The sequence below is a fragment of the Bactrocera neohumeralis genome, chromosome 3 (assembly GCF_024586455.1).
Source record: "Bactrocera neohumeralis isolate Rockhampton chromosome 3, APGP_CSIRO_Bneo_wtdbg2-racon-allhic-juicebox.fasta_v2, whole genome shotgun sequence".
NCBI lineage: Eukaryota > Metazoa > Arthropoda > Insecta > Diptera > Tephritidae > Bactrocera > Bactrocera neohumeralis.
In genome coordinates, this window is record NC_065920.1 from 37,471,818 (window position 1) to 37,497,366 (window position 25,549).

Here is a 25,549-nt window from a genome sequence, read left to right on the forward strand (position 1 = left end):
ATTATGAATCTAATAGGTACGATAGCCAGGCGTTTTGTGAACATTAAAAAAAAAATTAAGCAAATCGGTTGAGTAGTTCGACTGGAATCCTGTCGGCCAGTTTAAAAAAGTGTGTTTTGAGAAAAACGCGTTTAAAGTTTGAGGTGTGCACTCCGAGCGCTCCGAACGTCGAGCGGTATTATTATTTTTGGGCCTTTTTCGAAACCTTCCAATAGTAAAGTGGGTTTCTACATAAATTCTAAGGGTATAAGGGAACTGAAAATGCAAATACAAAAATTTTTTTTAGAAGAGATTACCCTACTGACCCCCTAAAAAAACTTCGACATTTTTCAATCCCATCAAATAGCTACGTTTCATCAAACGAAAGGGACGGGACGAATTGTAGACAGATGCGGAAACGGAAGTCATGATTTTGTCAAAGTATTCCCACATTATATAGGATATATAAGATGTATCTCGCTTCCAACTACTTGAAAAAATATTTGGTTTTGTGAATGTCGTTCGTAAACCTAACCGTTTAAAAGATATTAACGATTAAAGTTTGATTATTTTAAAGAAAAAACAATTTTTTCTTATGAACTTTATAACTCAATGGAAAAAAATTATTATTAATCGGAAAACTCCTTTGTTTTTTAGGAAATTTACTGATCTACGTAAATGGTCACTTATTTTTTATTTGTTCCAATTTTTGTTTTAAATATTCTTTTTCGTTGATTTTTGACGATGAATATCTCGTGAATGCTTCACTTAATCGAAAAATTATGTAGATTGTATATACTATAGTTATAAAATTCATAAGAAATTTTTTTTTAATAAATGCGCACTGCAAACAGTTGGGTTTAGACCTTTCTTGAAGGGAATTTAATTTTCCAAAATAAAAACCACAAAACCAGCGTTTGAAAAACTACGCTACTCTCGTAGCATTTCATTTTACTCTTGCTACCGCTCTCACTTTGTCGGGAGCCGCAGCATAGCCTTAGCATAACAATGTAAAGTATGTGCTCTACTCTGCTCCGAGTTTTGTTAGGTAAAAAACTATAGCTGGAGCGGGAGCAAAAAATTAAATTCTGCGCTATGCTCTGGCGTAGCGGTAGCAAAAAATTGGGAGCGGTAGCACAGCGGAGCAAATGAAAATTTTCATGTGCTACAGCTCCCCGAATGTGTTTGTTGTTTTTTTTTCTTTTTTGCTATTTTCTGGCATAATATTTGAATTAATTGAATAATTCAAACAAAACAATGTTATGCAAATCATTTTGTCACTTGTTGCGTCAAGTGCCTTTAAAAATCTAAAATCAAATATTTTAAGAAATATATTAATAAAGTGAATTAGATAATAATTGAATAAATTATAAATTTTTTTTTATTATGTAAAATATTTACCAATTTTATATTACCAAAAACATCATCTATTCCAAATGTATTACAATACTCAATTACTATGAATTTTCGAAATTAATTTTAACTACATATACTTTCCCCCTTTTTATATACATTAGGGTGTTTTTTTTAACTATTAATTTTTTTCAGTCCCGTCACGAAATTTCCTTGGAAATACCCCAAAAAAAAATTCCCTGAAAATTTTAGCCCTAAATATTTACATTAAGAACTGGACCGAGGCATGTAAAAATTTTCCATAGAAAATCCTGATTTTTATCTTTAAATTCCTACAGATCAGAGGTATTTTATGGCATTTTTATATGTGCGGAAGAAATTGCGGGAATATAGCGCGGGAATTCCCGCAATTGTTTTATTGAAGGAAACATGAATGACGGGAATTCCCGCAATTTACGCGAATGTGTTAATCCATTGCACTGTGTATTTGCAGTTCTATTCTACCATTCCCAATATTTAGTAATTTTATAATTTTTTAGGAAGAATCAGTTTGAAATTGTACGCATATACATACTTCAATGTATATTGCAAAGAATCGAAAAGATTTCTGTATATCTAAAATTATAATAAACCTTTTTATCTTTACGTTAGATATCGCGTTTGGTTTGTTATGAATGCATTTGCGTCCTTGACCAATAATCTAGCAAAGTATCCGCAGTGCCTTGACGATGAAAATTCCAATGCCATTTTTTGTTGTGATATTAAATATATCGGACGGGCTCGTCTTAAAAAAAAAACTACCTGGTTAAGAAGCAAAATCAGTATAACCCATATACTAAGCATGTTTGGAAATGAAAATTTTTACTTATTTCTTTCTATTTTTGAATTACTAAAATGTTCAAATGATTCTTACATAAATTTTGAACAAATGCTTATGATTTGAAATATAATTTTTGTATTTATAAGCTGTATTGAATTTTAGCATAAAGAGATAAAATGTATCCTATGTCCTTACCCTGCTTCTAAACTACCTCCCCACCAATTTTAAGCCAAATCGGTTCAGCCGTTCTTGAGTTATAAATGACTTTCTTTTATATACCAACTTGTACCATACTTGTAAATACCAGAAAATAGCAAAAAAGAAAAAAAAAAACAACAAACACATTCGGGATCTGTAGCACATAAAATTTTTCATTTGCTCCGCTGTGCTACCGCTCCCAATTTTTTGCTACCGCTACGCCAGAGCATAGCGCAGAATTTAATTTTTTGCTCCCGCTCCAGCTATAGTTTTTTACCTAACAAAACTCGGAGCAGAGTAGAGCACATACTTTACATTGTTATGCTAAGGCTATGCTGCGGCTCCCGACAAAGTGAGAGCGGTAGCGATAGCATAGCAATAATTTTAGAAATTTTGCTGCTACGGAGTAGTAAATGAGAACCCTGCACAAAACGAGATATGTGGTTTTCAAGAAGTTGGAAGCGAGGTATACATCTTTCTGTCTGATAATAAGACAAAAATAGAAAACCGTTAGACGGAGGACCTTCCCGTTACAACTAAGAGCTCATACTTGGAGAACCTTTCTAAGAGGTGTCTATCAACCAAGTTTTCAGATTACCAAGCGAAAAGAACATTCGCTGTTTTTGAAATACATTAGAATTTGTTAAAGAAAATGTGAACAATGAATATAATGAAAAATAAGACAACATCCATACCTACATACTAGGTTACGTGAGTCTAACTTCTGTATACTTTTTTAACGAAAAAATAATTCGAACTAAAATATCAACAAATCCCAGAATTGTAGTTATATATGTACATATAAGTCCTTATACATATTACTATATTAGTACATGAACATTAATATTCCTGTATGCGCATTTTATAACTTGAAGAGTGTAATAAAATCATCGAAGCAAGAGTGTAAATTTATTTGGATGCCTGCGGCTGAATAATCAAAAAATTGTGAAATCAGAATTGAAGCCCATAGAACTATACATCTAATAATACACGTACATATTGACATGGATCTGTAGGCATACAACTGTACACATTCGTATACAAGCGTGTACTTAAATCCGAAAAAGCATATTTTCGCGCTGATATCGTCAATTTTGTAGCATAGTTTCGGGCGCTTAGCCTATTTTTTTACTCCTTTTCCAAGCCATTCATTCGCCAAATCTCACAAGAGTTCGCGCTCTACGATAACCAATACTACTACAGTGGCGCCACATAGGCGCATGGCGTGTTACATAACAGCATACATACAAGTATAAGCGGATAATTCATATATAAGATATACTATGCTTTAAGAGCGCTCCGCATTGCCTGCCACTTTTTACAAAGAACTCTCAATCCATTTCGGCAATTTAGTGCATTGTCCCTTGCAATAACTAACGCAATACTTTCAAAAAATCAGGGGCACATGCTTATGTGCATACATTCAGACGGGACAGACCATCCTCATTGGGAGCGTTGCTTGATACTTTTAAGCCTCAGTGGATGAGACGTGGGACTGGGGAGTGAGGAGTGACGGAAAAGTCATTGGTTGGGTAATTGTAATTCTATGGCGGTGCGCGTCATTTATCGTAAATTTTTATAGGCTTATTTGAAGCAGACATGTTAACTTTTTGTAATTCAGAAAAGAAAGATTGAAACACAGACGACTGACAAAAGAGGAATGATTGCATTGAAACCGTAAAATGAAAACTTAAGAAGCGGTTGCGAAGAGTAATAGTGCGAGTTAAAGCCAAGTAGGAGGATTTGGTGGTGGGGAAAACAGCGATTGACAGTCTTAGTGACGCCGAAGTACGAAAATAATGGGGAGGGTACATAGAGTATAAAGGATTATGTGTTCGTTGATTGCGTGGTAATTGACAATAATGAGTGAAAAAAGTTCGCTGATTGCAGTCGTCCGCAACATTTCGCAAAAGAGCTTCATCAAAGACCAAATAAGTTTTTTGCATTATTTAAATTGAGCGATGAGCTAACAAGCAAGTAAGCAGCAAATATTTCATCTAATATGCATTCTGTTCAACTCATGTTGTTTAAGGGTTCGTAAATGTTTTTTATTGCAGTACGTTAGCATCTGTTAATTTATAATTATATGGGAGTTTCTAACGAAGTCTATACCTATTCCATTTTCTTCCGAGGCTGTTTTTTACTTTTCATTGGTGGTGTTTCTTACCTGGCGGGACCCAAGCCTAGCGCACTACTTTGGTGAGGGGATGTTTCGCCTTCTTACTTTAGCTCGACTTCAAACGGATGTTTTCTGACTACCCAGAGGATACTTGATCAAAGACCGGAAGTCGGTAGCTCGAGCCATATGCAAAAGAATCATTTCTGGCCACTCCCAATTGAATGGCAATCAGAGAAGTTTCCTCAGTTGCGTGAACTTCTACCTATGACACCATCCTCTTTCCTCCATTTCGTCTATCTTGGAACCAGCATTAACAGCAACAACATTGTCAGCCTCGAAATCCAACGCAAGATAACTCTTGCCAACAGGTGCTACTTTGGACTGAGTGGGCAATTGAGAAGTAAAGTCATATCTCGACGAACAAAAACTAAATTCTATAAGTCACCCATATTCCCGTCCTGCTATATGGTACAGAGGCATGGACGATGACAACATTTGAGAAGTCGGCCTTAGGTTTTTTCGAGAAAAAGGTTCTGTGAAAGATTTATGGTCTTTTACGCGTTAGCCACGACATTGACATAGTTCAGCGAATTAAAAGACAGCGTAAACACATTCGTTGACAGTTCGCGCTAATTTTTGGCATCATAATTAAGGACAGTGGAACAGTGGACAGTTCCAGAAAAAAAATGTATCTGTCTTCCATATAAGCGGGAGATTTAAATGAAGAATTCCCGATTTTATATGCCCTTTAATATTGAGGGAGAATTAAGATTTTTTTGTAGAACATTTGAATAGATATACAATCTCTTTGGTAAGTGTGTATTTAATTGTTCATAATTAAAGATACAATTATTTATATTTTTGATAAATATTTTTTCTACAGTACTAGTAATTTAATAAATAATTGTGTTGTTGGTTATCACAAAAGTTGTAGGAAATAATCTGCACACTATTTGAATGTGTAATCTTGCCGAGGGTAGATTATTATTATGATGAAAATGAATTGTTGATGGTTTAAGGCAAATTTTTGCGGTCATTATAATAGAATTTCTCTTTTGAAAAATCTCTTGAAATTTCAGCAAAATCTTTTATGGCCGAAATCGAACCATTCCGTGATGTGTTTTGTAATATTGCAGAGCTGCACATAAAAATTATTAGAAATATGTATATAATGGAATAAAATGGATTATTCCAATTAATTCACTTTATGAATTCTACTCAACAACAGTTATGTACATATGTACGCAGTGGTGTGCACTTTGTCTCAATAATAAAGGAAATCACATTTTGTAAGTACATTGTTGCCCTGTAGTAGGGGCGGCATCTTCTTAGCGTCACCCTTTCGTTTATTTATAAATGCACATACATTTAAGTTTGTGCTTAGGATGAGTGCTCGTATTTTTCTTTCAACACATTCAAAGTTTTTAATTACAGTAAACTTTTTGCTGTTGTTATTATTTTTTTTTTTTGTACTTTTACTGTTCCTATTGCTGTTAGTGTGCTCATGTCCCAATGTCAATGCCCAGGGTGTGAAAATGTTGGTTTTGTTGATGCTGTCGAGGTTCTTCCGCATAACACTTTGTTGGAGCCAAGAATTTGTCTTACTTGTTGTTAAATTATATTATGATCATTTTTGCTGTTAATTAACGGAGGTACGTGTCAGCATATGCCCGCGTGTGTTTACTTTGTGTACAAGTATATAGGAGAACTCTCGGAATTTTTATTTTATTAGGAAGTTCCTCTCTCTGACAATTTTAATTTTGTCACTTTTTGTTGTTCGTAAGTTTTGAGGATGCAGTTAATTATTTCTGTATTTTCTTCTGGCGTTTTTCTTAATACCAAATTATTATATCTGAAATGTATTGTTGTTTTTGTTACAAATAACAGAGTTGGGAATGTGAAATATATTCTCAAATAAAGAATTCGGGTTTGGATTTATTTTGTCTTTGTATCAACATAATAATTAGCTTTCTTTCGCATATTTCTTTTGTTTTTTTTTATATTTTGTTAACAAGACGGATTGAATTGCTTATATTGGAAGACAAACTTTTTCTCGTCTTTTTGGAAAAAACTTCCCTACTGCAACAGTTCGGATAAATATTATATATGTATACTCATATAAATAAATACAAAGTTTATGTGTTTATGAAAAGCATATTTATTCCTAATTAGTTTTAAGTCGTAATATTTTTATTACATTCATCTTTAATAAAATTAGAGAAAAGGCTGCTTTACATTCAAATGAGTTTTTTTAATTTACAGTGACTTTTCTATCTTACAACATAATTAAACAACTCTCTATAGATGCACTCGAACTACTGTAATGGAAAATTCAGCTCGAAATAATACGTGACTGTAACCACCATAGGAGGTTAACATTATGGAGTCAATTGAGTCAAAACAGTCATTCAAATTCCGCATTATATGCAAAGTTTTATGTTTACCTGCTCTCAGTTCTTTGGTCATATTTTCAAGTCGTTGAAATACTTTTCACAGCGTTTTAAGTTGTTAAGCCATACCCTTCTCTTAAAAATGTCTAACTCTGAGAAAGTCCTCCGGAAGTTCAAAAATATTTATAACTATTAGGTATAATGGGGGCTAAGGGAAGTATTGACCTGATTCACCCATTTGTAACACACAGACGTACTACTATCAGGAAAGGATTCTTTCTAAATTTCAATTATAAATCTGACACATTGTCCAATATTTTCAATAAAAAGACAACTATAGGTATAGGGGTCTAAATATTCGGTACCAATGGGCTTACACAGTTTCTGTTGGATTTGGACAATTTTTAGCCATAAGGTGGCATCCTCTAAGGTTTAATCTCGTTATTGGAATTAATTTATTTACAAACAAAAATATGTGTTTTCACCTTAAAGTGGGCGGTGCCACACCCGTCGTCCAATTTTGGCCACGGCTGCCCTCATTTCGAGGGTAACATTTATGTCGCTGGCGTATTTAGTTATTAATTTATCGACTTCTTAGTAGTTTTTAACAGTACCCTTATATGGGGAGTGAGCGGGGTTATCATCCGATTTCATCCATTTTTACACTGTCGCAGAGTTCCTATATATATTTGCGCTAGGCGAGTTTAGTTATTTTTGCTTTATTGGTTTAGGATATATATGTATATATTAAACTTAGAGAAACTCACTTTTTAAAATTTTTTCGGCCACAAGTGCTCCTTGCTACTACAATCCCCTGTGCCAAATAAGAGTTTTATAGGTTTTCGGTTAATGGCCTTTTGTGAGCGTGACAATGACGAACTTGTAATTTTTTTTCTGGAAGAGCACGCTTACCAATTTTCATCAAGATATTTAAATTTTTGCTCAAGTAACACCTTGAAAGGACGAACGGACAGACAACTCGTCTCGTCATTCTAGTCATTTATATATATATCACATATATATCAATCTCGATTACTTTTGGGTTATACATACATATAACCGTTAGGTGAACAAAACTATTACACTATGTATTAATATGTTGCAAAATTAGAAAAATCTATTGAAATTTGGTGAAAACAAATTTATTTTCAAGTGCCTTCCTTGATACAATGATTGGTAAGTGTGAAAAAGTATATAGTAGTTAGTAATAGTGTTAATTGCCATAATAAAGGGAGGTCCATCAGCTCCCTTCGTATGACAATTAATTTTTTTCCCTACTTGGGAACACTATATTTCACTCCATTACTTTCCGGTCGTAAATATTTGCGCTTAACCCCACTTTGCTTCCACAACCTATGTGCTTACTACTACTATTAAGGGTTGATTTTCCGCAATTTTATCTTTGTCTGTATCCTATCCTATCTCTTGTCAATGCAATTTTTTTATTTCCTAGTACTTCATTTATTATGATGTCGATACAACGCGCTGTGCATTGTACAACGCTTAGTACGTGGGGAACGAAACGGTAGTTGGGCAGTTGCAGCACTTTAGTTGAGCAACATGGATTCTATACCTTCAACATTATGATTTAACATTGGCGCAGTCTCGACTCATCCTCATCCTGCCACTATTTGCCCTATTGCCTCAACGTTTATGGGTGTCATCAATTTTGCTGTGCTGCAACGGCAGCGCGCTACTGGTCGTAGCCAAGAGCATTCGAGCCGTTTTAACACAGTGACGCGCTCATTGGCATCATGCAGCACACATTGGTGTCTTGGACTTTTTATTTTTGCAATTTTTTTAAATTTTTCCCGTGTCTGACGTTGCCGGCCGCCACAAACATGCTGACAATATGAAAGCAAGCGAGCAGCAAAAGCAGCATGTTCTCTTGGCAGAGTAACAGCCCACAAACGACTACGACCCAAGCACTAGCACATGCAGCAACGTCACTTAATTTGGTGTTGAGTGCTGACATTCAGGCATCCAACAATGTCTGACATTTCAGGCATTTGTCGCACCTGCACTGATTTGTCTTCCTCAGTTTCCCTGGGCTATCAGCCGATTCAGTAACTTTCGATGCTTCACTGTCACTTACCGACATGTCTTCCCCAAAAACTCCTCCCTCTCACCGTACGATTGGTTCTGTTGTTGCGGATGCCAATGCAGAGGTTAATTTTTTATCTTCACTTTTCCGCATCAGCACTTCAATTGACATCTGCGGCGTAGCTGTTCGGCGGCTGGTGGTTGCTGTCTTTTAGGCGCATCAAGTCCTTAACGACATTTCTTGGTTCTCATCAGCACACATCGGCAATTGATTGTTTGTGGTTTGAGTGACTCTGCGTTCGTACATACTTAAGTATTATGGATGTGTTTATATGTATGTATGTATGTGCTATGTTTTGTTTCTGTTTTATCTGATGCTGAAAATTTATTCATAATTGAATGTCATTATTCATTTTGCCGTTGCTTAACATTTATTTACGTGCAAATGCCGAACGCATATAAAGTGCTGTGCAGACAGGGTAGTCCTGAGTAAGAGCGTTTTATTGAATTACCGTTTCGTCACTGTTGCTGCAATTCCATATTTATTTCTCCTTGTTATTAGCATTTTTCGTGCTCACACAGATGCCATTTATGAGCTGACAGGACAAATTTCCTTTTCCGTTTCTCTAAAGATAATTCATTACCTCCACAAAAGAGCTGCGAGGTGGTTTTTCAAATTTTATATGCATAATTATAAATACGCATACATAGATTTTTTAGACTGAACATAAAACAGCAGGGTATATGTCTGATAATGGTTAAAATATTCGTATGTTAAAAAAAAGTATTTGACAAAATTTTATTCATAAGTTAATTGTTGCCTCCTTAATTTCATATCCATATAATATCAATCTTCAAACTTTTCTTTACTATTTTTGTGGTATGGACTGCTTTTACTTTGAAGATAGTTCTCATTCCGGCCAAACATGTTCTTGAGTTCTGAGGACAGCAAAAAAGCGGCTAGGTCAGTTCCAGAGAATGCGGTGGATTATAAAACCAATTTTACATCGTTTCCACTAATTTCGGATACGAAGACGACGTCGATTGTGAGTTCGTGCGGTGCCTTCTATGAAACTACAACATAATTTAAAATACACCTAGAATTTGGACCCATTTTCTTGTCGGTAAAAATGGGTATAGTAAAAAAACAACAATTTCAAAACTAAAAGTTCAAATATAATTTGTAATGAATAAATATTAGTGAAGAAATTTAATAAATCGTATTTGTGAAGAAGTGATTGAAATGAGTAGTCACAACAACTGATGAACACGTTACTCCGATACATACTAACAAATGCACATATCAAACTGAACATACATACTTAACTATACATGGGTACAAACATATGTACATATGTAAATGTATACCTTTTCAAAACGGAATGTTCATCGAAATCGAAAAATCGTAAAGTAAATACGAGTAAAATGGAATAAAATAATATAATCGAAAAGAGAATAAATGGCTGGGCCGAACAATTGCAATAAAATAAGAAATCAGCAGTCAACGGATGTCGACTGCAATAATAGAGGAACACTAGAAAAAATACAAAACATAAGAAGAAAAGGTTTAACGGTATATTCATTGTAGAAATGTTACAAATAAAACTTAATTTTATTTTCGTAAGGCAAACGGTGTGCCACCGTTGTCATTGTTGCTGTTGTTATAACTGTTGATGGTGGGGCACTTCCTGCAGCAGTAGGCACTTTGGCGCTTTCGCTTCGTCGCTTGCGAAGTTAAATCATTCGATTGCTGGCAATGACATCGGTGCACACTTTATGAATGTACATACATAGATAGATGATCCAGCTCGAACAAGATATAATTCGTTTATCAAGATATTTTGATTTTCATCTCACACAAATTGACATACGCTTGTTGATGAATGCGCGCAAACACGAATACAAGCGCATACTGACGTAACCCCGCTAAGTCGTTGACAGTATGTCGAAGGATATTCGTCGAGTCGTCCTGACCATTGACTTAGCTATCGAACTCGCTGAAATTCGTAGATACATCATCGTCTCCAATCCAGCATCTTGCTTCACGTACACCATAGGCGCATTTGTCCACCTCTTGCACACTACTCCTGTTGTTTGGCTTCTTGCACATATTCAATTTGCTTTATTTGATTTGTACTTTGCTATGCTCAGCAAATTTGTGCACTTGCGTCGTATTTGTGATTGATGTTTCTGTCTGTCAAATACTGGATGCGCAAGGAAGGATCAAAGGACCATTTGTTTGCTATCACACCATCAGCATGCGAATACAATGTCTTACAACAGTATGAAAGTGTCTCCTGTTTTCAATATTGTTGCCGGTTGCGATTCCTCAGTTACATATATGCAGATACCAGTGACGAAAGTCATACAATTTTCAATAAAGCAGTTTGGAAATTGCTTAACTCGTACTGCTACGACATTGTTTTTGTTGCTTCTACGAATGCTCTTATTACCACACAAACGAGCAATATGTTTGCTGCCTGGTTGTAATGGCTGCGTCACGTTGTGGCAAAACTAAATTAAACAACTATAAATAGTAGCGCATTAGGGATGTTCGATTCGCAATTTAGCAGGCATATTTGAAGGTACCTACTGACAAAATTATAGAGTAAAAACAAGTAAGAAAGAGCTAAGTTTGGGTGGAACGGAAAGTTTTATACTCCTGCAACTTGCAAGAATTAAAGTCCGAGAAATTCCTTCAGGATAATATGGGAGTAGGGGGTAGTATTGACGTGATTCAACCCATTTTTAATACACAGATATACTATTATCAGGAGAGGGTATTCTCTCAATTTTAATCTTCTTCTCAAATTTATCCCATACATTGACCGATATCGTCGGTCAAAAGTCAACTATAGATACTGGAGTCCACATGTCTGGTCAAAAGGTGGCATACTTTAAAGGAATTATCTGTGCAAAGTTTAACCCCGTTATACTCGTATCAATTGCTTCGTGATTTATGTACTGGAAAGTCAACGAATCAAGTGTAATTTAATATTGTGCTATTTGAGAAGTAGGCTTGGTTGCTCATTTTTGTAATGTGATATACATAAGAACGTGAGAGGAATGTCTCGTATCAAATTTAGTCGAAATCGGTCAGTCGGGTCTCGAGATATGTGATTTTACCTAAAAGTTTGAGGAGCCACGTCCATCGTCCGGACTGGACTGATTGCAATAATGGTTTTCATTGCTGAAGTATACCCGAGAAGGCATTTTTTTAAAGACAACTTGAACACTTATCAACATATTTGGTATTAAAGCTGCAACAATAGCAAAATCATTATATGCAGTAAGTATGTGGGAGTAAAAGTAAATTTATTGAACTAATGAATTGTACATCCTGTATTGTACGGTATCCCCGCAAAACTAATACGGCTGTGTAAACTGACGTTGAACAACACGAAAAGCTCCGTCAGAATCGGGAAGGACCTCTCCGAGCCGTTCGATACCAAACGAGGTTTCAGACAAGGCGACTCCCTGTCGTGCGACTTCTTCAACCTGCTCCTGGAGAAAATAGTTCGAGCTGCAGAACTAAACAGAGAAGGTACCATCTTCTATAAGAGTGTACAGCTGCTGGCGTATGCCGACGATATTGATATCATCGGCCTCAACACCCGCGCCGTTAGTTCTGCTTTCTCTAGGCTGGACAAGGAAGCACAGAAAATGGGTCTGGTAGTGAACGAGGGCAAAACGAAATATCTCCTATCATCAAACAAACAGTCGTCGCACTCGCGACTTGGCTCTCACGTCACTGTTGACAGTCATAACTTTGAAGTTGTAGATAATTTCGTCTATTTAGGAACCAGCATTAACACCACTAATAATGTCAGCCTGGAAATCCAACGCAGGGTTGCTCTTGCCAACAGGTGCTACTTCGGACTGAGTAGGCAATTGAAAAGTAAAGTCCTCTCTCGACGAACAAAAGCTAAACTCTATAAGTCGCTCATAATTCCCGTCCTGCTATATGGTGCAGAGGCTTGGGCGATGACAGCAACCGATGAGTCGACGTTACGAGTTTTCGAGAGAAAAATTCTGCGAAAGATTTATGGTCCTTTGCGCATTGGCCACGGCGAATATCGCATCCGATGGAACGATGAGCTGTACGAGATATACGACGACATTGACATAGTTCAGCGAATTAAAAGACAGCGGCTACGCTGGCTAGGTCATGTTGTCCGGATGGATGAAAACACTCCAGCTCTGAAAGTATTCGACACAGTACCCGCCGGGGGAAGCGGAGGAAGAGGAAGACCTCCACTCCGTTGGAAGGACCAAGTGGAGAAGGACCTGGCTTCGCTTGGAATATCCAATTGGCGCCACGTAGCGAAAAGAAGAAACGACTGGCGCGCTGTTGTTAACTCGGCTATAATCGCGTAAGCGGTGTCTACGCCAATTAAGAAGAAGAAGAAGTATTGTACGGTACCCAAAGATTACATTTGGACCGATATATTCGGTATAAGTTTGAAGTTCTTATATTGGGTGTATAGTGGCTAGGGATACTATTGACCCGATTTTACTCTTTCCGGCATTAAAACATAATTATTATTCATATAGATAGACCGCAAAAGTCGAGGAAAGTATTGACCCGATTGTATCGTTTTCTGAAACAAGAGCACATTGTTATCAAAGAAAGATTATCTTTGAATGTCAATACTCGTAGTACATATGTATATCTCACATGTATTTTGTATGAAAAGTGAAAGAATCATGTGGATTTTGCAGAGTGAAATACAAATTTTCAGGTAACTCTGCGCACCAAATTTGATATAAACCCTTATACATATATTATTTTTAAGAATGTGTAGTGATACGAGCGCTTGTTACCGGGTTTTACCATCTCAAGTGTAAAATTTAATGTCTCTGAATCATGTACTTATTGAGTTATCGCACTTATAGTAGTGGCAACATATCCAGCCAACGGTCCGTTTCCGCCCTTCTGCAATATTCTTCTTTACTAGCGTAGACACCCAAGTGGAAATCCAAGCGAAGCCAGGTCCTTCTCAATCTGGTCCAACGGAGAGGAGGTCCTCCTTTTCTGTGCTTCCCCCCACGGGTACTGCATCGAATACTTTCAGAGCTGGAGTGTTTTCGATCATACGGATGACATGATCTAGCCATCGCAGTAGCTGTCTCTTAAATCGCTACACTATGTCAATGTCGTCATATAACTCGTATAGCTCATCGTTCCATCGAATGCGATATTCGCCGTTGCCAATACGCAAACGACCATAAATCTTCCGCAGAACCTTTATTTATTTCTACTTCTGAATTGCCTACTCAGTTCGAAGTAGTACCTGTAGTAGTGTTGGGTTTTGAGGCTGACATTGTTGTTGGTGTTAATATTTGTTCCAAGATAGACGAAACTATCTACGACTTCGAAGTCATGACTGTCAATAGTGACGTTTTGATAGTGACGAGTTTATTTGTCGACAGGAGATATTTTGTCTTGCTCTCGTTCACCATCAGATTCATTTTCATCAGTCTCTCTCACAATTCGCTCGATAGAATCTTATATGTGATGTTGGAACGTCTACTCCATCGTCATCGACATCTCCTGGTATTATGCTTTCACTGCCATTAACTAGAGACGTGTTTCCTCTATAATTTTACTATGCTCTGAGCATCGGTTACTATATGAGCTCTGGGGGTTCTACAAGAGTATGCTCCGGTCTTAAAACCTTCTGTTAGTCGCCGCATTTTTTCGTAGAATTTTCGATCATACTCAGTCATTTCGGCTACTCTCTTTTTCTGTCTTCAAATGCGTCTCGCTTCCCCCAACTCCCGGTATGTATCCTATGTATGGTCTGTCTGCGGGCTTCTTCCTTGAGTAATAAATATATGCAATACCCTACTCTCCGATATATTAGATTCAAATGTGTGAAGCTCGTCTAAAGATTTCATTAATTTATATTGATGTGATAGCATAAACATTTTTAACTCTATTCAGTTTAGTATTGATGGATACAGAAAGATTTAGAAAAAAATTATTCACTACTTTTTTAAACATATTAATCTATTAAAGTAAAACAATGTTATGGTATCCTAGTAAATAACGTGCTTTGCATAAATATGCAAATTCTCAAAAATAAGGTCAACATTCTATTTCTTTGAATTTAAATTTCTTATTCTTATCAAAAATTTTGCGGCTTTAATATTTAAGAAGAAGGAAAGTAGTGTAAAATGGAATAGCGAAATGCCAAAGACGCAAAAATGCTGAATGCGCAGCTTAGGAATCAATGTAGTAGCAGCGGTTTCGAATGTTATTGCTATTGTTGCTGTTTCTTTGTCGGTTGGTTAGCCATTATTGCTGCTATTATTGTTACTTTACTTGTTTTTGCTGGTAGGAATAGCCGCATTTGCAATAATGCGAAATTGGCAGCGATTGCGAAAATGTTATTCTTTCTTTCGAGGCGGCTGCCTTTTTCATTTCAGCGCCCAAAAGCAGCGGAGGCTCCGCACTCACTAGTATTTGTCCATATGAATCTGTTCAATGTGTACACGCATTAACGGTGATGTGCACAAGCGACCGTTTGCAAGCTACGATACTTGATTGGGCGAATTCGGCCATAAAGGCGTATCGTAGGCGGCGGAGCGTTTGGGCATATTATCAGTAAAAACAATAGAAATATGCAGAGGAGTCAGATTTGCAATTTTTTCTTCCTGCTTTAACCATTGCTTATTTTATGTGGTATGTTTTAGTTTCGTAATTTTCCCAATATATTAACAAGAATTTCGTAGCGTAACTTAGGGGCAGTTGCCTATAGCTTTGCAACAACAAGGTGCTATTTTGTGCCTTTATAAGGAATGTTGTGTCAGGTAACACGTGCAGTGAAAACAAAGGAACCGAGATGCGAACATGAAAGACATTCAATTTGATTTCATTACAACTGTTACATTAATCGTATTGCACAGATAAAGATTTCAATTACTAAACGGTTATTGCGCACTCTCACATACCGTAATTTCATATATGCAATTGTAATTTGTTTTCTTTGAAGTGTCTCTATCTCTATTCTCGTCTAAATTAATACTCTAACTTTGCGTTCACTTCCTTTTATTTTTTTAATTTTTACTCTCTAATTCAAGTTGACAGGAGAAATTTTTCAAAATTCAATAACTGCTCAAACATCACTTCATTAGCAGCTTATAGCTGGCAGCTGTGTATTTGTCGTAAATTGATGTGTGTAAGGGTGGAGGGTGCTTCATTTTTAGGCTATTGCTATATTCTGAAAAGGCAGGTTAAGTTTGTCAAGAAGTTTGAAACACCCAGAAGGAAACATTGGGACCCTCTAAAGTATATGTATACATGTACTTTTATGTATACTAATGATGCCGATTTAGACGCCTATACTTGTTTTCGAGGTATTGCTCTGAAATTTTGCACAATATACAGACTATTTTACACCAATTATGTAAGTTTTAATCAACAACATCGAAAATGTAGTCAATAATAAGCCAGAAGTTTTCATGGGCTAAGTACTACTATATGCGATTGAGCACAGTCACGTGTTAAGAGGAAAAGTATGGATCAAAGGTAGAATAAAAAAAATGAATAAAAACTCTGATGGGCTGGTTTAAAAACGTCTACAATTTTTAAAATACAACCAAGATAAATGCCAGTGAACACAGGTAAAACTTTTCAGCAATATATCAAAAATTTCAAGTCCAAATCCATTAAGCCAACAAGAGTTTGGACGTATCGGTTACACCAATCTGAAAGTTATAATATATTTACGAACAATCGTTAGGTTTAAAATATACTACAAAATCGTTCAAAATATTTAGGTGAACTAGACGGAAGAAATCGGACATCTTAGAGCCCTAGGATTCGAAAATAAAGCCAAAATCTACTACATTATTTTTAAAAATTCTTTTAAATAAAAATCTTGAAGGGTATTTTGACGTCAACAATCATATTTTGCATATTTTGTTTTGGTGAACATGTGAAACCATTGACGTATTTTGCCATGAATGAGATCCTTGCTGGTTGTTAACTAACATTTCTAGCCACATACGTATATGCCCACTTGTGTGATCGGATAATAAAAAACACATACACAGATATTTTTTTCACAACACAAGCATATCAATTCGAGGTCGTTTCAAAGCTTTTGTTGACCAGCTGTCGTTGATGATGCTCTTGTCGTTACAAGGGACCATGCGGTCATGTAATTATCAGTTGTTGGGTACCCAACAAAGGATTCCAATGCAATGCTAACGCGTATAATCAAACGACGAAACAAGAGAAAAACGAAAACAAAAACACAAGCAATAGTGTTGGTATGATAATGTGCGGACATAGCCACACTAACCAACAGACATTTTGTATTTATGTGCGTGCATGTACATATAGTATGTGTGTGAGTCTGAAAATGTCGCCAACAAATTGCGTTCACCACGAACGCCAATATTCATGCTGGACAATACAGAGGACCTACACACACACCACGATGATCGATAGAAAAGACTATTGTGGGCATCGATGTGGGAAGTGTTGTTACGAGCTTAGAAAATGTGGCTTCTGGTGTTAAGGCCGCCGTTTGGTATGTTTTATGTGAACCACAAAGACCACAGCACCACACATAACGTCGGCCTTTGACTTGGTAACCTCACACAGGAACAACGGTTACTGACGTTGGTCAGTTAGTAGCGGATTTTCTCAAATTGAAATCGAGTTAACAATATATTGGCAAACGGAGGTGGCAGTGGCTTTACTCACACCATAATGTTATACGTGTCGCTAATCTGTGGCCAACGCAATTGCGCTTTTGCACAATAAACGTTGATTTAAAATGCCACAAAATGTTAAAAACGATTAGGCATTGCACAAAGCCATGTAATTATGCAACACAAATTTTGTTCGATTTAGGAAATAAATTGGAATTAATTTAATGAAGTTATATTAGGAAATCCATGAAATATTATAGTATTATGTACTATATAAAGTTCTAGTAGATCTTCGTAACCGTCGGCAATCGATATCATACAGTTCTATTTATGTATGGTATTATCATTCTTGTATTTGAATGCTGTTTAAACAAAACCAATTCGATCTATAATTTATTTATTGTATTATTTAATTATTTCGTCTGGCGCAAAACTCAAAATATTCATTCGGTTAATTGAACAGGACGAATTGGCTAGAATTAAATGTCTAATAAGATTTGACAGGCCCAAAGCACTTTGACGATATATGATGGTCATTTGGTGACGGTGTTATCACGCCTTTACTGGCGACTACTACCCCGGTCTACAGAAATAAGTATGTGTTACGAGTATATACATTTGCATAAGCTTTCTACAATTACACACCTGTCCATGATCAAATTATGATCCAGAACCTATTTCAAACCACGAGCTGAATATGGAAATTTCTGGTCTCGTTGCAAACACATAATTACGTCGACATTGCCACTGCTTCAACCAATCTGACATTTTTTTGTTAATCGCCAACTTCTTAATTGGTCTGTCAGTGCCATCAACATAGCCCACTAAAATAAAGTACACCCACCCTCTCTTTCTCTTTTCAGTTTGCAGTGTCGCACAAAAACTTAGGCATTCAAAATCCTCTCCTCCACATACTGTTTCTTGTATTCGTATGCATACGTCTACTTCGCGCTCAGCTTCGAGCTTGAAAGTGTAAACACAATGGCTACGACAGACTGCAGCGGCACGACAGTGAACTGAAAACGTCGTTGTTCATCTTACTACATGTATATTTTGAGAAGCAACAACAACACAAAGGCCGGCATGTACACAAAACAACGCAGTTGTCCATTTTGCATGTACACAATTTCGTTGTGGCCATACTAATACCTTTCACTTCAATGAAATTTTAATATTTTGTATGCAAAAAATAAGTAAATAGGTAAATATTTTTGCTTTAAATTATCACTTGTTATTACAAATGATATAATAGAGCTATAATATAGCTATTTTATGCATAGCTATAAATAGCATCAAGTTTGTTAGAGCTGTGAATAATTTTACATTTTACATATTAGTGGCATCACCACTCTACCTCCTCTTTCTATCTTCCATTCTACTGTCAACTCTACTGTCGTCCTACTGTCGTTGGCAAAAATAGGAGCAAATTGAAGTTAGCGAGAACGACAACTGTCGGCCTGCAGTCGTGTAGTCGTGCAGCTGTCAAAATAACACTGCTCATAAGAACGTGTGTATTTTAATATTTGACAGATGTAGTTTGCAGTCTGTCGTAGCCATTGTGTTTACACTTTGATTCGAAATTGCCGAGAATTTTAATAGTGAACGTTATCTCTTCTGTTGCAGGTGTCTCGGCTGAGTTGTATTATGTGCGCGATGGTCAGGTCAACGATTATGCGCTTAATTTTGCCGTTCCTGTGCCGGCGAACGTCAACGAGATCTCCTTTACGTGGCAGAGTCTAGCCCATCATCCGCTCCCATACAGTGTCAACATTATTACATCAGAGCCATTCGTACTGCCACGGCCAATGTTGAATATTTCACGCATCGGCGAAATTCCGCTGGAGCCACAAACTTTCGCTGTCAGTTTGAAATGCTCTGGCACACGAGACGCCGAAGTTGAGGTCACCATCGCCATCGAAATAATACTGGACCGAAAGACGAATAACATAACAGATTTGATGTTCAAACGCAAAAAAATTTGTCTTGCAGGCCCGCAGGAAGACGGACGCCATGCGAATATCGGTAGTGGTGTTGGCAATTTGAACAAACATATTAACCAACCGATAGAGGGTATTTTGGAAGATGTTACTGGTGGTCATGTAGTGCACGAAAACGAGGGGATAAAGTTCGGTGGGGACGGTATAAGTCCACATGCAACCAGTAGTGATGAACAGCATATGATGGATGAAAATTTGTTAGGCGGTGGTCGTTTGAGCGGTCCAGGCACTATTTTGCACGATTTTGATCCCATGCTAAAGGAGACACTTGCGCCACCCACTAGCGGTGTAACCACACTCATAATTGGCGGTATACTGGCATTGATACTGGTCGTTACACTAATTGTAATTGCTTACTGCGCTAAGGGACCAACGAAGCGGCAAAATCACGGGGTACATCTGATTAAAACATCGAGCTTTCAGCGCTTACCTACAATATCATCGACAGCTCACAATTCCATCTATGTGTGTCCCTCCGTTATCACGCCCACTTATGCAACACTCACACGACCTTTCCGAGAGTACGAACAGGAACCGGAGGAGTTCAATCGTCGCCTGAGTGAATTGACTGTACAAAAGTGTCGTGTTCGATTATCAAGTTTGGTGCAAGAGGGCACATATGGCCGCATATATAAGGGTACTTACAATGACAGCCAAGAGGTACTGGTGAAAACTGTCGCTCAACATGCCAGTCAAATCCAAGTGTCGCTTTTGCTGCAAGAAGGTATGATGCTATACGATGCGGCACATCCCAACGTACTGTCCGTCTTAGGCGTTACAATCGAGGATTTTACTACACCATTTTTGCTCTATCCAGCGGCCAACAATACACGAAATTTGAAGCTGTTCTTACAAGAACCGGCATATGCGAGAAGCGTTACCACCATCCAGACAGTGCTAATGTCCTCGCAACTGGCAATCGCCGTGGAACACTTACATAATCACGGTGTAATCCATAAGGATATTGCGGCCAGAAACTGTGTGTAAGTAGTTGCATAAATTCTAATAAGAAGAATTATTGTCACATATATTATCTTTACGTATACACTTTTGTAATCGTTAGAAGTATGTAAATACCATAAAGATTTCTATGAAGTTTTAATGTATTTTTCCAACATACCATATACAGCTTAACTCAGAACTACATATGAAATTAAATTAGTTGATTTAATCTGGACTGAAAAGTTTCAACATTTCTGAAACGTCTCTATTTTATTAGTTAGAAACGGCATACGTATAATAAACATAAAGCTATTTTCGAGTTTGGAGCTTCGATCTAAAATACATTACGTACATATATTGCAATATTCACCCCATTAAGCATTTACAGCAGTGCACCATAGGGAATATTTATAATAGGTTGTCAAAAAAGTCTTGCGGTATTTTCGCTAGTTGGCGCTGAAAGCGCGTAGTTCTAGTTTTATTCGTCGCATCGGAAAGCTCATTTCACGCGCTTACACGTGTTTGATTGATTGTCGTTTCTTTTAAGTCGTTCTTGAGTTATAACGTCGCAAACATGGAGCAAAATAAAGGGAAAATACGGCATATTTTACAGTACTACTACGATAAAGGCAAAAATGCATCTCAAGCCCCCAATAAAATTTGTACAGTTTATGGACCCGATACAGTTTCCATTTCCACCGCACAACGATGGTCTCAACGTTTTCGTTCTGGTGTAGAGGTGGTCGAAGATGCGCCACTCTCCGGAAGGCCTGTCGTCGAAAATTGCGATAAAATCGCTGAATTGGTCGAAAGAGACCGGCATAGTATGTAGCAGCCGTAGCATCGGTCAAGAGCTGGGCATGAGTCATCAAAAATTCATTTCTATTTCAATAAAAAAAAAAAATTCAATGAAAATACCGCAAGACTTTTTTGACAACCCATTATGTAAGATCAAAGCAGTAAAACAAACATAAATTTAAATTTTTGCTGGTCCTGTTAGGCACTTTGAGTATTAGTATAGTAGACAATAATTATCGTAATAATGTAAGCAAACAAATTTCTTTCATTTTCTCTCCTTCATTAGTATCGATGACCAACTGCGCGTCAAACTTACCGATAGTTCGTTGAGTCGTGATCTATTCTCAGGTGATTATAACTGCTTAGGCGATGGTGAAAATCGGCCCATTAAATGGATGTCACTTGAGACTATACAAAAGAAGCACTACAACGAGGGTAGCGATGTGTGGTCCTTCGGTGTTCTAATGTGGGAGATGTGCACACTAGGTAAACTACCTTACGCCGAGATCGACCCATATGAAATGGAGCATTACTTGAAGGATGGCTACCGTCTGGCACAACCTTATAACTGTCCAGATGAATTGTAAGTGAAGGATTGGTCCCTTGAAACATTTATTTCTCATTATTTTTCAAAAGTTATTCTTAATGTTTAGTGTCACACAAGTTAAATTTATTGTGAATGTTTCTTTTTGTTTTTCGTAGATTCACCATTATGGCCTACTGCTGGGCAGTATTACCGACTGAACGTCCCTCATTTAGCCAATTGCAAATATGTCTTTCTGAGTTCCACACGCAAATCACAAGATATGTCTAAGATTCCGAGGCAAACTGGAATAAGTAGACTTCATAATGTAAAAATTGGCGTCGTTGTATATAAATAGAATTGAAGAGTTCTTCATATGAACATTTTATGACCCTAAGAACCCAAAGACAGTTAATTAAGTGAAAAATAGGTATATTCTTACATATGTACATATATGTATATGCACCTATATGTATACAGCGGCTGGCTCGAATAAACTCCAGCCAAGAGGCTAAATTTTCTACCACCTTTTGAAGCAGGTGGTATGTTAGCAAGAACGTATCGAATATTCTCTTCCAAGGCGTCACATAGTGGGACCGTGACCTCTACTTTTGCAGATCAATTCAGGAAAGCTTTACTTCGATAATTTTTAATTTTTTATTTTCAATATAAGTAATGGTTTACAAGTTGCAAATGTAAAATAAAAAGCAACCAAAAAGATTTTATTTAATATTTATCAATACTGTTGCCATCTTTATTTGTCACTAGGATACTTTTGTACTTCAGCAACACCATCATCATCTTCATCAGTATCACTGCCCTTAATTCCACATTCATCACATATGATTGAGTCAACAGACTGATTTGGTAAATTTTAAATGATCTTTTTTTGGCAATCTTCGCATTCCTGAAACAATGGGATCTGAACAATTCAGAATATCATGCTTTCATTTACACTTTCTTCAATGAAATTCCCGATATTTTTATAGATTTTTTGTTTCTTCTTGTTGGCCAATATGCAAAAGAGCTATTTCGATAATTTCTGGTCCGTGTATGAAATAATTATACAAAGTCGGGAGAATATTTTACGATGGATATGACCTAAACAAAAGTGTTGCTGTTTTATGTGCAAGTGTCTAAATTTCGTGTTATTGAGATCATACCTATTAGACACTACAATTAATAGTATATGTATTTAATTTATTAAATTTTCATTTATTGAGGTTATTTCAAAAGACTTTTCTACGGGGTAAGAAAATAACTTATGGCGGTATTACCGTTGTTTGTGTTTCCAAGGTCAGGTTTAGGTTTGTCAACTATTAATCCTAAAGTATTGTTTAAAGTTTCTTCAGAAATTTTCGATGGATCTTATTCCATTTATTCTTTAACTCAAAATCAGTTTTTGCTCTTATTTTTATTTTTTAATCAATTCGAGAAATGAGCCCATTTGTCCCCACTGTGCTTCAATCGTTTCGAGCTAATCTGCCTAGTCAAAGGACATCACATAACCCGCAAAAAAGATAGTTCAGCGGTGTAAAATCTCGTCTTGTTGGAACCAAAGGTCGTCCACATCAACATTCTACAATTTAGGCACGAAAAAGTCATTAATCAAAACAGCTATTCCCCATTGTCTGGAATATTATGGTTGGTTTCATTTCTGAAGAACCATGGATCAAATATAGTCTCTGACCATAGAGTGACTTTTTTATCGATTGTCACAAAAATAGTTTGAGGATTATCATCTCTGCAAATGCGACAATTGTGATTCCATTCAACCAAAAGTGTGCCTCATCGCTGAACAATTTTTTGCGTAGCGTGAACGGAATCATTAATTTGGTAATACATTTGCACGATTTGCAAACGTTGTTCCGGAGTAAGTCGGTTCATTATCATATTTATAAATCGAGTAACATCTGTCTAAAAGGTCAACTCCGACAAATGTATTTCCTCATTGAATCACACGTCTAAAAACATCCGTTATAGGTATATACATAGGTGCATATGTATAACATCCAAGTACATATATGTACATATAATATATATTCGTGTGTGTAAAAAGTAGATGATAATAGATAAGACAGAATGTTTGTATACTTAAGTTTTATTGCTTTAAAATTTTAACGAAATTCGTAGAAATTTATTAATGAAAAGAGAAACAAATTGTATAATAAACGAATGGTAACTCAGAAGTGCCAAATATGAGTTTCAGGAAACAGTAAGTATAATTGTTCGTCCCGCAAGCTGAAGTGTATTAAGCTTTAAATAAACAAACTTAGAAAAAATGTTGAATATATCACACTCGTTGTCCTCGACAATGGTCAGCGTTCAACAAACCCTTAATTTTAAGTAGTATGTATATACCTGTGTATATATGTATGTATAGTATGTATGTGAGTACTTAAGTAGGGGTCCGTGTTTAAGCGTTTGATGTAAATGTGAAAGTTGTTAGGTGATGACAGCTTAATATCTATAAGCTCGTAAGCCCATAATTCTTAAGTGCATAATTTGTAAATGAAATGAATGTGCACACACCTAACTGTAATCTATATAGTCTAGACGTATATATACATACGAGTATGTAAACTTACAGGTATATTTAGTTACTGTTCTCCCCCCACTCAGGTCTAGCTCTTATCCCGTGTATTGCATTCATATTTATACAATATTTTTTAGTTTTAATTTACACTGTCGTTTCCTACAGTAAGCGAGTTCTCAACCTGTAGTTGCTAATCTGAACTTTAACTGAAACGAAATAAACGTCCAAAAATCGATTATTTTTAAAATTTGCCATTTTATTTGGTTTAAAAAGTGTTTGGTAAGTAAATCCACCCTTTGATAACAGTTTTTGCGAATCCAAATCTTTAATTATTTTCGCACCCAAAATAGAAGACTTTATTGATAACATATATTATTGCGAATCCAAATCTTTAAGTCTGTGTATTTTCGCGACCCAAAATGAGAAGACTTTACTGGCGCGTCACCCACGGCGGGCGAAACAAGGATCTTTTCACCAACGTGCCATTTCATAGGCGCGCACAAAGCAAGGGCACCCGTGGACTTGTATAAATGATCAGTCTGTCAATGACAGCCACAATCTGTGTTCAGTGACAAAACGCATGCTTTTTTCAATAACTAGTTGAAATTGTGCAAATTGTAGATTTTGTTTTCCATAGACAATGAGGACTATCGGAAGGTGCTTTCTGATTTTCGGTATAACTTCCGGTTTAGCCGGAAATACTATCAATTTTTGTCTTTCAAACGACACATACATGTTTTTTCTTCAGTTTTGACTGTCTGTATGTTATTTGAAAATTGAGCCTGTGTAAACGATAAATTGAGTAAAATTTTAATTATCTTGATGAAACTTGCTACATACTTGTATGTGCCCTGGAACGCAAAGGCGCCGGTATTGCAGATTGGCGTATTCGAGCTACTGCCACGCCCACAAAATGGCATTATACGAAAAATTTTAATGCACCATAACTATGCACTAAATTATGATACAACCTGTAATATGGTATACAATATTTCAGTAGCTAGACACCTAAGGGATAGATCAGAAATTGAGAGTTTCAAATTTTTTTTTTGAGTGAAGAACCATTTGAATGTATTAGAAAAAATATTCGATCTGTCGCTCGAGGGTAGATATATGATCCGTCTTTAAACGGTTTAATCTTCTAAACCCCTAACGATATATCAACCAAACTTTCTGAAAAAAAG

The 25,549-nt window shown here is 36.5% G+C and overlaps 1 protein-coding gene across 1 annotated transcript in view; it reads left to right on the plus strand.

Annotated features, from left to right (window-relative positions):
• LOC126753444 (tyrosine-protein kinase Drl) overlaps window positions 1-24,612 on the plus strand; it is a 128,038-nt gene extending 103,426 nt beyond the window's left edge. Inside the window, exons 2-4 of the mRNA XM_050464920.1 lie at window positions 19,193-20,549; window positions 21,593-21,889; window positions 22,009-24,612. Of these exons, the coding sequence (XP_050320877.1) occupies window positions 19,193-20,549; window positions 21,593-21,889; window positions 22,009-22,120 (1,766 nt within the window). The 3' untranslated portion in view covers window positions 22,121-24,612. The remainder of the gene's footprint in view (window positions 1-19,192; window positions 20,550-21,592; window positions 21,890-22,008) is intronic.
• Window positions 24,613-25,549: the final 937 nt, after the last annotated feature.